The following is a 13,540-nucleotide window of genomic DNA, read 5'->3' as shown; positions in this document are numbered from 1 at the left end:
GAGGGAGCTGTCAAAAAAATAGTTTCAGGATGTAGCCAGTGGCTTTAAAAATGCATAAAAAAATTGGACAGAAAGGTCCGAGCCAATCGGGTGTGTGCACTATGTGGGGGGGGTGCTTACTCTGAACGGGCAGCTCAACGCTGATGTTGTGGTTGCACAGGTGCCCCTGGCAGCACTCCACCACCTGGCCAGCAGAGGGCGGCGTCCTGCAGGTCATGCGGCCCTGCTCATACACGCGAAAGCAGCCCTTCAGGTAGAGCCGCGTGCCGCCGCTCAGCGTCACCGACGCAAAACACTGATGCCCCCAGCAGCGGGCGCTGCTGACGCACGAGCGGCCCTCACACACGCACTCATGTTCCCGGAGAGAGGGCTTCTCTTCTGGGGGGGGCACAGGGAGAGGGAGAGCGGTGAGTAAAGGGCACCTGCAACAAAACTACTCATCCTTCAGTGAGGTGGAGCCACAACTCTCGAAACTAACAGACAGACAGGAAAAACAAACAAACACACATATACTCTCTCTTTGGGGAAGACCAAAAAAATCCAAGAACAGGTCAGACTTGTTCCCCGTCCACAGAGGCTGTAGGATCACCATCCAACATGACCTTCTAGTTGAAGATGCAGCCGCAGTAGAAGGACCGTCCCCGATACAGGGATACATTCAGTGATGTGGGCGTGGCACCACCTTCCCCGCACATTCGCCGCTCACCTCTGACTGGGAGCTCCGCGGTCACGTTGGCGTTGCAGAGCTGGCCCCGGCAGCATTTCACCACTAACTCTGGGGAGGCGGGGCTTCTGCAGTCCACGCCCCCATCCTCTGTCCCCACCACGCATCCCTTGCGGTGCGTCGCGGTCCCATTCGAGACCAGGAGGGCAGAGAAGCACTGCGGGCTGAGACAGCGCGCCCCAGTGGCACACGCCGGACCCTCGCACACGCACTCGCTGTTCCTGGGCTGGAGCTCCACCTCCTTGCCTGGGTGGGGAGGGGGACGGGGGGGTATGCAGAGAGCTGAATCATCCATCCGTCTGCCCACAGAAAAACGTGGGAATTTTCCCCTGCCGTGATCGAGCACAGGGCAAGACGGAAAGACGGAGGAAGGTGCATCCTGAACCCCCACAATGACGAACCATCTCAGGGCTCCGCGGCACGGCTGTGAGATAATGCCTTAAAGATCCGACTCCACTAAAAATAAAACTTAAAAACAAACATTGGTTCAAATACGGGGAAAAGCCTTAAAAAGTGCTCTGTGGAGCCTCAACAGGCTGGTCAGGAGAGAAGTGCCAGGCCAGCAGTCCCATGCAGTGTGGATCGGGACACAACACACAACCGGGAATCCAGAACGGAGCAGAACTTCCAGACAGGCAGTCAGAGTTTTAGTCTTGCTTAAGCAGACAAGTGGAGCTTCAAGGCTTGGGGGGGGGGGGGGGGGGGGGGTGTCAGCCCAAACAGGACTTACCTTCCAAGCTGGGAGAACTTAACACCAACGTCAGCAGAACCACGAAGACCATGATGCCGTGCAGCATCACAGACCTGGAGACGGGGCAGAGGGAAGCAGAGCTTATTAACAAAAAATAAACTGCAGACCAAGCTCACGCGCATCCAGCTCCTTCTCCGCGTCCAGGATGCCTCAAAATATTTCTGTCTTCAGCACAGGAGGAACGCTGGCGCAGTTTGAGGAACAATCAGGACAAGACAAAAAAAAAAAACAGCTGTGTTTTCTCAAAACAACAACAGCTCGAACCCACGAGCGCCTGCGGCAAACTGACAGCGGACGGCCGCCGAACACACCGAGCTTCCAGTCAGACGGAGATGACGGACTCCACGCTCTAAGATGGCATTTTGAGCATGAGAGCGCGCCCTGCGGGTGGGGGGGCAGGCCGGCGGTGCATGGGGAGGACTCTCACGCGGAGATAAAAGGCCGCTCCATCGCCAGCGGAGAGTCAACACCAAGTTTGAAGCGCTCAGTCTGAGCGGATGGCATGCGGCTCCGTCGTCCCGGCAACACGGCGCTGAGCAGAGGGAGACCAGCGCGCTCCCATTGGCTGGGGAGCAGGCGGAAGGGACGGCAGGCCCTGCAGGCGCGAGGGGCGTGGGAGGAGAAAGAGGAGGAGGACGTGCAGGGAGCCCGACAGAGAGGATTTTGCAGCAAAATCAGCCCGTTATTCCTCTTCTTGGAGGCTGGGGGTAAAATCTTTGATGAATACATTACAAGTGTCCCCCCCCCCCCCCCCCCAAACAGGATCCGAGGCAACACACAGAATAGGGAGCATCGCTGGGCCTGCCTCACTCCTCCATAAGCGAAGGAGATGATTAACCACAGGCTACACACATCGCCCCCATGTGGTCCTCAGTGGCGTCACACCTGGGTGGTTGAGAAGAAGGGGTGGGGGGGGGGGGGGGGGCTGGCGTTGTGCCCTGCAAGATCCAGAACTTTCCAGCCTGTCTAGTCCAAATAAACCAATACCGCATTTTCCAGAAGGTTGCAGTTTGTCACTGTTAAACAAAGTCAGGCCACTTCTATCACGCACGATGCCAAAATGTTGTCATACCCGGGACCTTTGGGGCTGCCTGGAGCAGGACGGCGCTCGTTCTCGCAGGCAGCCATTCGGAGCCTCGCCTAAAAAGTATGTGCGATGGGGGCATATAAATAGCTTTCTATCCCCAGCCCATCCGCCACACCAACGGAAAAACGCATAACGAGCAAGGGCTGCTGGGTTCAGAACAACATTCCTGTGTGTACTGTGAAAAACCGCAGCAGAACGGCGTCTCCCATCATGCAGCGCTCTCGGGGGTGGGAGCGTCAGCCTCCGAAACCACCGGCCGCATCTGGGTAAGGGATGGTCTGCAGGGCGCCGCCCCCTCCTCCAGTCACCCCCGCCCAGTTTCCCGTCATACTGGAAGTGGCAGTGGCAGCATCCCGTCTCCAGCCGTGTCACTACATCCCAAGCTGAGGAGGCGGAGCAGAGATTGGACAGATCCCTCAGACAGGCGGCCAGGGGCACCGCCTGGGGGCCACACGGAAGCCACCAGGGCCCACGTCACACCCCTGAACCCAGGCTAAAGTCGCACTGGGGTGGAAAATTCCGGAATTCCGCCAGTTTTGAATGATATGTTGAAATCCAGCAGCCTGTTAAGAGAGGCATAAATGGGCCACTCTGAAGCACAGAAGCTGTTTTTATAATGGAAAGGAGGGGATTGAGACGGTGAATCATTGGCCTGAAGGGGCGCCGGGAGGCGGAGTCAGATCGCCGAGGCCGGCCCACCTGCCTGCGCCTTGGAAGGGGCAAGACACACAGATGGTGCCCTGTATGGGGGGAGGGGGTGGTCTCACATGCCAATACACCATCTATCCTCCTGAACAGGCACAGAAGACCATCCCACCCCCATCTGGAGAAGACCAAGCTCTGCTTCAACAAACACACATAAAAGAGTGAATTCTGAGGGACACCTGATACCCAGTAAACAAACTGGCTGAGGGTTTCAATAAGCAAAACTACACTGAGAAATGACTGAAATAACCTGCACTTCATATATTATAAAAGCATACTGGTAATTAATATAGCAAGCACTGACAGATCTCCGTATTGTTATAATCAATAACGCATAATAAGCCTAATGAATAAACAAAATTTATTCATTAGGGGTGTGACTCGCTGACCTCAATGCAAATCGATTCAATTAAAATTACTGTGGGAACGTCATGTTTTGATTATTAGACTATTTTGATAACGTGAATTCAAACCTTTTTTAACTTTACGGAAAAAGATTAAAAGATAAAATATTACCATGGGTGCTCAATTAGACACTTTTAATGCAATACAAATGAAGTAGAATCTCTGAACAATCATTTTTATTGTTATTTTAAACAGGGAGAGCACAGCAGCCACTGAACCGTACAGGAAGTAAAACAAACATCAAGGAAGCACTTCCTGATTTGGGGGGGGGGGGACTTGCTAGGCTGGCTGGCACAGATTAGCAGAATGGCGTTACATCCTTTTTTATTCTGTCAGAAATGAAACCTTTACGGAACAGATTTAATAATCAATTGTAAACATGCTGGGGCTCGGTACTCTGAGAAACTTTAAGTGACGAATGAGCCGACAAAGTCCCCCATCCTCCACTACGGAAAAAGCTTGCTTGTCCAATGCAATCATCTCCATTATCTCAGTAGTCGTCTCTTTAGCTCTGGTGCTGCTACCTTAGAATACTGATAAAGTTTAATTTAATCAGCCAAGACTGACACATCTGCTCAATGCCAATGTCATGATTTTACTGAATACTGCCCGAAGCCAATATATTAACCAATATGTCTAAGGCAAACATCACTTTTTACTTAGCTAATTAATTAGGTACCACAGGCTCTTAATCATTGCTTCTGCAGCTTGGAAAAAATAACTTTTTTGCGCTATATAACAGAGGACATTCGTCCGCATAGTCATAGCGCAAAGATTCTTAACCGTTACAGAGAGTGTTTTGTGCGAGTTTCCCAAAAGTGTCGTGGCTCGAAGATCATGAGGCAAGGCTTCCATCATGAATACTACCGAACCTGCCCGTCGTCCTACGTTTTGGAAAAACGTCGACATGGATCTTTATTTTATTCCCCTCCCCCCAAAGAAAAATGGATGGAGGGGCTGCCCCTTAGGTCTGCATCCTCCAGAGGAAATGGAAGCAAGTCTCAGCAATGTAAGCACCTCTGAAGAAACTGAAGAAAATAGCCATCAATCCATCCACCCATCCATCTTGGTCAGGTTCACTTGGAGCCTGGAGCATCTTCCAGGAAGCAGAAAGCAGCAGCACAGCCCAAACAGGATGCCCCCGTACTGCAGACCCTGTGTCTGCTTTGTGAGGTAAGGGTGCAGCATTATATATGGGGACAATCTGTTTAGCACACCCCCAACACAGCGGGAAAAACGGCCATGAAATCCTCCTGATACAGCTGCTGCGTCGCCAAAGATGAGAATTCCACATCCCGCCGCGGGACGGAACAGATTGAAATTCCAAAAACGTGCACGTTTCCGAAATGCCGCTGTGGTCAGAGAATTACCAAAGGCCTCAAGAATGAAAAAAGCAATCTCAAAGCGGAATGATGTAAAATAAAAATCACCCTTTTCTACTAAACCCTGATCCCTATCTGCCTCTCCTTCCCCAGAATGCACCGCACACCTTCACACCAGAACACGCTGACCGTGTAAAGCCACCGGGCCTATTTTTCCAGACTCCTGGCCATACTTTTCAGGCCTTCGGTTTAAAGACTCCCACCTGTGGGAACGCTTCACCCCCATGTCACCTGCCCGATTTAGCACAATGCCCACGCAATGCCCACGCAATGCCCACGCAATGCCCACGCAGTGGCGCGGGAGAATTCCGGCGGTTAGGGCAGCTCTATACTGGCGGCAGAAGGGAAAACAGCCTGCGAGATGCCAGTCAGAATCCAGGTTAAACGAGTCTGCCACGTTAATGAGTTACAGTGATCCAGACTGCCCAAGCACACGGGCCGCCACAGGTGAACTGGTGCGGGGGCGTCGGGCAGAGGGAGAAGACCCAGAAAAATACCTCTGAGGCCCCCACGAAGGAGAGATAACAGCAGCTGCTCCTCATGGCATCTGCCCCGACCGCCCCCCCCCCCATTCCAGGAGGATCGGTCTGGAGTGTCTCACTATGAGGAATGTGATTCAAGCCCCCCTCCCCATACAGATCCCTGTCGTGTTTTAAGATCCAGCAGAGCATCGACTAAAGACACGTAGATAGGAATAGAGATCCTCAACCAACCAGCCCCCACCCTGGAAAACCCCCCCAGGTCAGCAAAGTGGGGGTGGGGGGGTTGTCACCAAGGGAAATATGTTTAAAGCAGTAGTAAGCTTTTAAAGAAATAATGAATAAACCCACATAGCAGCAGATGTAATACAATCCCAATATGAGTTTCCGACAGTTTGTGTTTCTCAGAGTCATGTGCTGGATCTATGGTTCCAGAGTGGACAGTGGGCTCTCCATGAGCACCCTGGGAAGGTTGCGGAAGGGGTGTTGGTTTGTTGTGGGTGCAACCGCCTGCTGGGACCCCCCTGAGGCGGGGAGAGCAAGACAGGAGATCCGGATTCGCCTAGACCTGGAAGTCGAAGGGCTCGGGGCTGGAGTCGAATAGCCAGAAACAGGACAGCTCAGGGAGATGCATTACAGCCCCTACACACGAGGCAGAGACCCCCCCCACAGGACACCCGGGGTCTCCCACTCCATTAGCCCCGCCCCACAGGGCTTCCACACCTCCAGCCTCGCAGCATTAAAACACATTCGCCGCTCCCTACACCACTGTCACAAGGGCTGGCATACAGGTAATAACCCGGCAATGTTCACAAGAAGAAGCCACCAATGTCACTCCAATGTCACTCCAAGCTCCAGCACACGGCAGGCAGGAGAGCGCGGCGTAAGGGGACCCGGAGGGCACTCAGCTGGTGGGAGAAGGCCCCCCTCCCCCCAATATCTCTACAAAAACATCCCAACAAGTGGCTCTGTCCTCTGTCCAAAAATCCAGCACCTTCAGGAAAACTCACAGCATACACGACTTCATAGTGATTCCCGTGCAACAGATCTATTATGCATGGCAGTAATTAGACAGGAGTGCATTCTGGGAAAGACCACGACACACACACACACAAGGAAAACTTAAGAAAATAACAGATCCAGCCTGCAGTGCGGAAGTCAAACTTACACCTAAAGTGAATTCACAAATGAATTTTTGAATGCGGAAGCCACTCCTTAAACTTATATCTAAGAAAAGGATGACTAAATGGACTAGCGAATGAGGTGATGACATAGAAATAAGCCAGTTGTGTTGATCACAGAGTTTCATAAAGGCTTTACAAGGAGACCAGCCAGCTAGGCGAGGTCTTGGCTTGGGATGTTTCCTTATTTCGTTGCCAATCCTTAGTGCAGTTCCAGGTGAAAGAACACAGGGAATGAGGATAAGACGGCAATTATCCCTCCCTTAACCCAAGCTGGGGGTGGGGGGGGTGCTTTCACACATAGGGGCCGGGCCATTTCACACATGCCAACCAAAGAACTCAGCCCACAACCAAGCAGAGAAGAGTTTTAAATCTCAAAATATTCCCGAGCCGACGGAGAAGCTGAACCAGGGAAGGACAGGAAACTGAGCCGAGACCCCACCTCACGGCCAACATCGCCGTGGTAACGATTTAATGAGCGACTGGAAGCCCTGGATTGTGACATGTGAGACCTCAGGCCTACGAAATTAACACAAAGAATCTACACGGTCACTTTGAGCGTGCTCTACGTGAGTTTAACGGTCATATTAATAAAACTATATTATTAACGCCTCCTTAATTGGAAAGATGAGCCTTCTATATTGAGTTACATCCAAAGTCAAAGGTCAGAATCTCATCCCGATATACAGGAGATGCCTGACCAGCTGTTTGAACTGTCTGCACAGGTTTCCAGCTTTCAGTTAGCAACCCCCCACCCCCCGACTCTAGACTCTGAGACAGTCTGACTCTTGTACCTTCCCAGTTTCCCCATCCCGAGTCTGTCAGAGACACTCCAGCAGGACTGGAATGCCAGTTCACACGGGCCAGCATCCGTTCCCCGATTACAGTCCTCTGCGTCCCTTGTAAAGGAAACAAGATGTCTGACATTCTGACATTTTATCGCTGTTCGGCCACAGAGTTCCGTGCCCCTTAGAAAGCCCCTCTCAGACACAGAAGCTGCCCCCAGGACCAAACGACAAAGGTCCCCCAACCAAGCCCCTTTGAGGCGTCTTGCTGTCCTTAAAGCAGATATTCACAGCTGTGCCACTGCTGCACTAATAAAACCCCCCCCCCCACCAGCCTTTAGTGGCGTGCTCTGGCCCCAGGCTTCCTCTCAGACTTCCTTCCAGACTCGGTCCTGCGGTTCCCAGAGCCCCAAACTAGCTATCGCCGTCCCCACAAGCTCCACCGTCACACTCAACTTTTAAGGTTTCATGTGTCTAACTGCACTTGGATCCCAGGCAGCTTTGTCGGTTTTCCGGGTTAGCGCCCCCCATCTGTCGGGAGGGGCGGTGCTCTGTGAGTGACTGCGGCCAGGAGAGCGCAGCAGGTTTTTAATCACATTGTGGGGAAATCCGGTCCCCACAATGCAATAATTACAAAAACACGCACGCACACACACATACACACACACACACGCTGAGCACAGGCGCAAACACAGACCAAGCATTGTAGTACAGTCCCAGACACCTGCCCAGACTTGCAGTCTCTGGCCACCCGAGCACTTCACAGCCTGTCTTTAGTGAGAGCCTGAATGATAGCCCCGCCTCCATACTCTGGCCCCGCCCCCAGCCCACATTACCAGCTGCCACCAAACAGCCAGATCGCAACGTGGCCCAAAATCACTGCTGTCAAAGCGCTAACCACCCCCAGCCCCGTCTGCCTCCCCCCACCACAGCCCCCAGCTCTGTGCAAAGCTCTGCAGATGTGACTCAGTTTGGTGAAGGGCCCCCTCCCAAAGGGGAAAGACAGATTCCAGGCAGAAGCACAAAACAGTCAAACTTTTGACTGCACTACAATGCAGTTTCCATTCTGACCCACCGCTATCAAAAAAAAAAACAGTAACATTAACGGTAAAAACACATTTTCAGCAGCTTCAGGTCCAAGGATGTCCTGTAAACGGCTCCAGGAAAAAAAACACACACAGGCACGTTTATCCCAGTCACAGGGGCAGCAAAATCTCAGCAGACTGCGGTCGCTTCCCATTTCTCAGCGCACACAAACTGGGAGGGGAGGGGGGGGCGGTTAGCTTTCACATATTTAATGCAATAGCGCACAAAGGGGGTGCTTCTTGTCCACAGGAACATAGAAACTCACTGGGGGGGGTCACATGATGAGCCTGTTCATTGAAAATCAACTGGGTCTCATTTATCGCCGCCCCCCGGAATAAACAACCAGACCCGGACCCCCCCCCCCCCAAGCCCTCCCCATGACCTAATCTCCATTTTGTTTCCTGTGGCTCCCCTCCCTTCGTTCCTCTCCATCACTCCCGTCCCCAAATAAAGCCCCGGTCCCCCGATCACATGACCCTGCTCGTCACCCCGCCCTGAGCGGGACTCATAGCCAGTCAATCATCTAAAAATAGCACTACTCATTACTACGCTTATGAGGCTGCAACTGAATATATACACAGGACACACACGGGATCAGGAGGTGCCCCCGCTGTTTGACCAAGCAATTAACGGCCAAGATCTGAGTTTAAACATGATATCTTTGTTAGTGCCCAAAGTGGCGGGTGTTCCACAAAGTTCTCAGGTCATGATTGTCCAATAATAGTTTAGAAAGGAGCATTCCTATTGGACAATCACGACTTCTAGCTTAATCCAGAATCACTCCTGGTGATTTTTACACACTACAGTGCCTAGAGCAGGGGTGCCCAATACGTCCATCGCGATCTACTGGTCAATCACAAAGGTAGAGTGGGTAGATTGCATGGCATAAAAAAATAAAGGATGGGTGACGCGTTCAACCGCACCAACTGCTGTAAAACTCCAGCAAGCGATCGAGTCGCCCAGTTAGCCTCCAATTTATTTCTACTAAACTTAAGAAAGGGTATAAAAATGAATGGGGGAGCTGGACCAAGTAAGCCAAAAACCTACCACTTCCATACGGAATGGAAAAAGGTGGTTTTTTTCACCATGTCATATTCGAAGTGCGTTTGCTTCATCTGTCAGTCTACCGTTGCTTTGCCAAAGAAGGGAAATGTGGAGCGGCATTTTTGGACTGTTCATAAAAACTACGACATTAACTTCCCTCCGAAAAGCGAGCTGAGGAAGAGAAAGGTGAAGGAACTAAAATCCCACTTCAATTAAAAAATGCTTTATTTATCCCAAAGGGAAATTAATAATAGTAATAAAGAATAATAAAGAATACCCGATATATATATAAATAAATATATGTTTTGCATTTTTATAGTAGGTAGATCATTTTGACTTGGTCATTTATAAGTAGCTCGCAAGCTGAAAAAGTGTGGAGACCCCTGGCCTAGAGTGTTTAGAATTGCACAAGTCAATGGCATTTCTATGGCGGAAAACGCCTCGTTAATGAGAGATCAGAGGAGAATGGCCAGACTCATTAAGACTAACAGAAAGGCCACAAGTGCAAAAGCAAGAGCTCAGTACAACAGCGGCGTGCAGTGACTCCCTAAACCAGCGTTACACAACCTGGTCTTCAGGAACTCACAGAAAGTCCATGTTTTTGCTCCCTCCCAGCTCCCAAGAGGGAGCAAAATTGTGGACTTACTGTGGGTCCCCGAGGTGCAAGTTGAAAAACACGACGCTAAATTTCACTCTTGAAACTGTTATGGAGACAAAGGTGAGTCCCACCTGGTACAAGTCCATAAATTGGCCACTGAGTGACCCCTCAGAAAAGGGTGTTTAATATTCAGCCTTGCATGATGACATTAAACGCCATTATAACCTTCTGAATTCATGCCATGTTTCTTCATGTCTTTAACTCAAAGGTGCTCTTCACATACATAAAGAAGCCAGGGGGGAGGGGCCCTTAAACACTGTAAACTTTGTTATCTTATCTCTGCTGCTTAGTGTACATAGCTGGCCTCAGCTTGCCGGCTGGTTTTAAGCCCGCCGCTCAGGAACCGATGTCAGGTTCTCTCACAGCGGGCCGGGCCGACCGAAGCCTGGGTTTCATTTATCCGAATCGATGTCCGATCCCCAGATACTGACGTCGTCATTCCCCAGGTTCATCAAAGGGCAAGAAAATCCTGTTTTATCTACTCATACGCAAATAACGACGGCCTTTTCCTTAAACTCCCAACCGTAAAGTACTTTGAAAATGAAGGGCGAGGCACAGCAGATCGGCCGGGAGCCGGTTTGGCGGGGCTCGTGGGTATCTTTCATCACGGGGGCAAACTGGAGAAGCGCGGCCCCCCGCCCAGGCACCAGCATGCAAGCAGTTCACAGACACACGTATCCACAGGGAGGATGGGCGTCAGACACCGCAGGCTGCCCATCGCGTTTACGGAGCCTTCACTCAGTGGACGCCCTTACCCAGAATGCCTTTCAGAATGCTGCTCAAACAAAAAGCAAACAGCTACAGTGGAAGAGTAGCTATCAGACTGTAGGGGATGGTCTGTGGTTTAAACAACAGACACAGGGTAAACAGATAGATAAACAAGTCCATTGATTGATATATTCCAAGATTACAAGAGATTAGTGCGTCTAGCACTTGGGGGGGGTGAGCTTTGACTGTGTGTGTATGTGGGGGGGGGGGGGCATGGACATAACTTTGCCTATTAGCCAATCAGGTTAAGAGATTACACTTCATTTCCTACATACAAGCTTAAACATAAATGAGTAAAGTGTAAAAATTCAAGGTACATGGTTAGTTTTTGATATCAGTGTGTGCTGACTGACTAAGAAAATCCCAGCTACCGACATGCAGGGACACCGGTTTTTACTCTGTCTCCACCCCACACAAACATCCATCTAAACTCATACCATTGCTGTGGGGCGTGAGCTGCTGGTAGATATCATCCCATTCCACTGCGTCCATCTAGGCCCCCACACTGATAATAATCACGGCCAGGCACAGTGTACGCCACGCTCAGCTCTACACCTCATCTGACGCCTTTCACTCCAAATGAAGGAACGTAACGTGATTTTTAAATATGAGGCAAAGAGCCAGCTACATCAGACACCCCACCTTAATAACCCCCCCCCCCCCCCCAACATGTAGCCCTCAGATGAAACTTATCTGCTATCTGGGGACCAGAGCACACCAATCAGGGAGGGGAGGGCATCCTGGCGCCAAAAGACAGGCACCCTGACATCATCGTTCCAGATCCCCCCCCCCTCCCCATTTAACCACTCTGCAATTCACGCCTGGCCCCCACCACTGCCTGTAATAATGGGTTTGCGCAGATGTTGTGCAGACTTTTGAGGCTGAACTATCACCATGGTACCGGCCCGTCACTCAGCACCCCCAGGTGCCCCTCAGACGAAAAACACACCAGCCAGCCCATCAGTCATCCGCACTCACCAGTCATCCTCAAGGTACACCTGGTTTGGCTTGACAAGATGATCTCACCATGACAAACTGTTTAATAAGTGGTCTGAAACACTTACTCCTCCTCCAAGTATTTTCTAAGCATGGTCTAAATTGTTCTCAAGCTCACTCAACCACTCAGTGCAGCCTGAACCATAGGCAACCTTTCACGGAGGTACCACGCAAAGCCACGGCGTATGGACAGCCGGTAAATTACCAGCGTGTGTCCCGACATGCCCGATGTGGACCTGAGCTCACTCTCGCCTCACACCAATGCAGTGTGTACGGTTAGCTGGAGATGTCACATTTATTTCTGCCTCTCCCAAGAATAGCTACAACTTTAAGTTTTACGTATTGACATTTAAAGCCGATCACGCTGACGACTGGCTTATTTCATACACTGTATGCATTATCCTGTTCCTCGTATGAATGAAAACCAGTAAACCAAACGATTTCCTTTAAGTAAGGCGAGTAAATAGCAATACATTTTATTTTTCCATCGCTACGTTCGGGGTAGTCTATAGATTTTGGTCATGAGGAATTGGTCCCATAGGCGTTACAGCACTTAGGTCACTCATTAAAATGCATTGCAAGCATGATAGTAATCAGCCTCCCCTCTTTTGTCATGGTCATCGCCCGACGTGGCACAGACGGATCCAGCGCGATCAGCCTCGGGCACCTTTAACATGACAAAGGCAGTAAAGTGGCGATCGCCCCGCAATCCTGCGTCCAAAAAAGCGCCAGAGCAGAGACGCCATGAAAACATAACCCGGCATGTAAAAATATGTATGCATAGTGGATGGGATGGGATTCATTACTGGAAAGCAAAGTTAAGGACGAAGCTACAGTTCGAAGTCTTTTCCAAACGTTCAAATGTGTTTCTCGGATATGAAGGAAAAACAGAGAACATGCAGCTATTTAACAGTCTCACTTTAAGCGTATAACGCGAAAATCTCAAGAATCTCAACTAAACATTAAAAAGGCACGCTTTCCCTTTTTGTGAAATCTGGGGGATACCAAATTAAAGTCGCTTCTAACCAGTGAGGTTCACATTTAATGCAGAGTTATTTGTGCATGCTTTATACTAAACAGCAAGCAAAGTTTAGAACCAACAACATAAAGCCAAAACTTACCTTTACTTAGAATACAATAAGAAAACGCTTTCCAGACTGAGGTCCAATGCGTACTTTCCAGTGCGATCAGTAATTAAGCCATCCGTCTGGAAGCGGGGAACGGAGTTTTTTCTGTCTCTTAAGAGGCATGCGTCCAAATTCAGCCGACATCGTCCTTCTTCAGTTTCTCCCATGAAGTTTTACTGTGTGCGAGCTGCATCGCAAGTCTGCGAGACGGCGATTAGACCCGTCCTGCTTCTCCGTTGGCGTTGCGGGGGCCGAGAAAGTCCTCGTCTCATACCTAGACGGAGGAAGTGGCCTTGAGGCTCCGAATAATTAAAGGAATTTTACCGAGACATAGTTTCCTCCGTGTGACTCCCACCGCCGCT

At 50.5% G+C, this 13,540-nt stretch overlaps 1 protein-coding gene across 3 annotated transcripts in view; it reads right to left on the bottom strand.

Annotated features, from left to right (window-relative positions):
- LOC111849720 (activin receptor type-1-like) overlaps nt 1-13,536 on the bottom strand; it is a 20,969-nt gene extending 7,433 nt beyond the window's left edge. Inside the window, exons 1-4 of one of the 3 annotated variants that reach the window (XM_072700298.1) lie at nt 13,173-13,536; nt 1,455-1,528; nt 707-970; nt 121-378 (exon numbers count right to left, since the gene is read on the bottom strand). In XM_072700298.1, coding sequence (XP_072556399.1) covers nt 121-378; nt 707-970; nt 1,455-1,521 — 589 coding nt within the window. In that variant the 5' untranslated portion in view covers nt 1,522-1,528; nt 13,173-13,536. Of the gene's footprint in view, nt 1-120; nt 379-706; nt 971-1,454; nt 1,761-1,786; nt 2,208-13,172 lie in introns of those variants that run through there. The other 2 variants (XM_072700300.1, XM_072700299.1) reach the window with 2 other exon arrangements.
- Between the last annotated feature and the right edge of the window lie 4 nt (nt 13,537-13,540).

The sequence above is a fragment of the Paramormyrops kingsleyae genome, chromosome 16, assembly GCF_048594095.1.
Source record: "Paramormyrops kingsleyae isolate MSU_618 chromosome 16, PKINGS_0.4, whole genome shotgun sequence".
NCBI classification, from domain to species: domain Eukaryota; kingdom Metazoa; phylum Chordata; class Actinopteri; order Osteoglossiformes; family Mormyridae; genus Paramormyrops; species Paramormyrops kingsleyae.
Note: the sequence above shows the minus strand (reverse complement) of the source record. Positions and strands in the feature narration are given on the sequence as shown.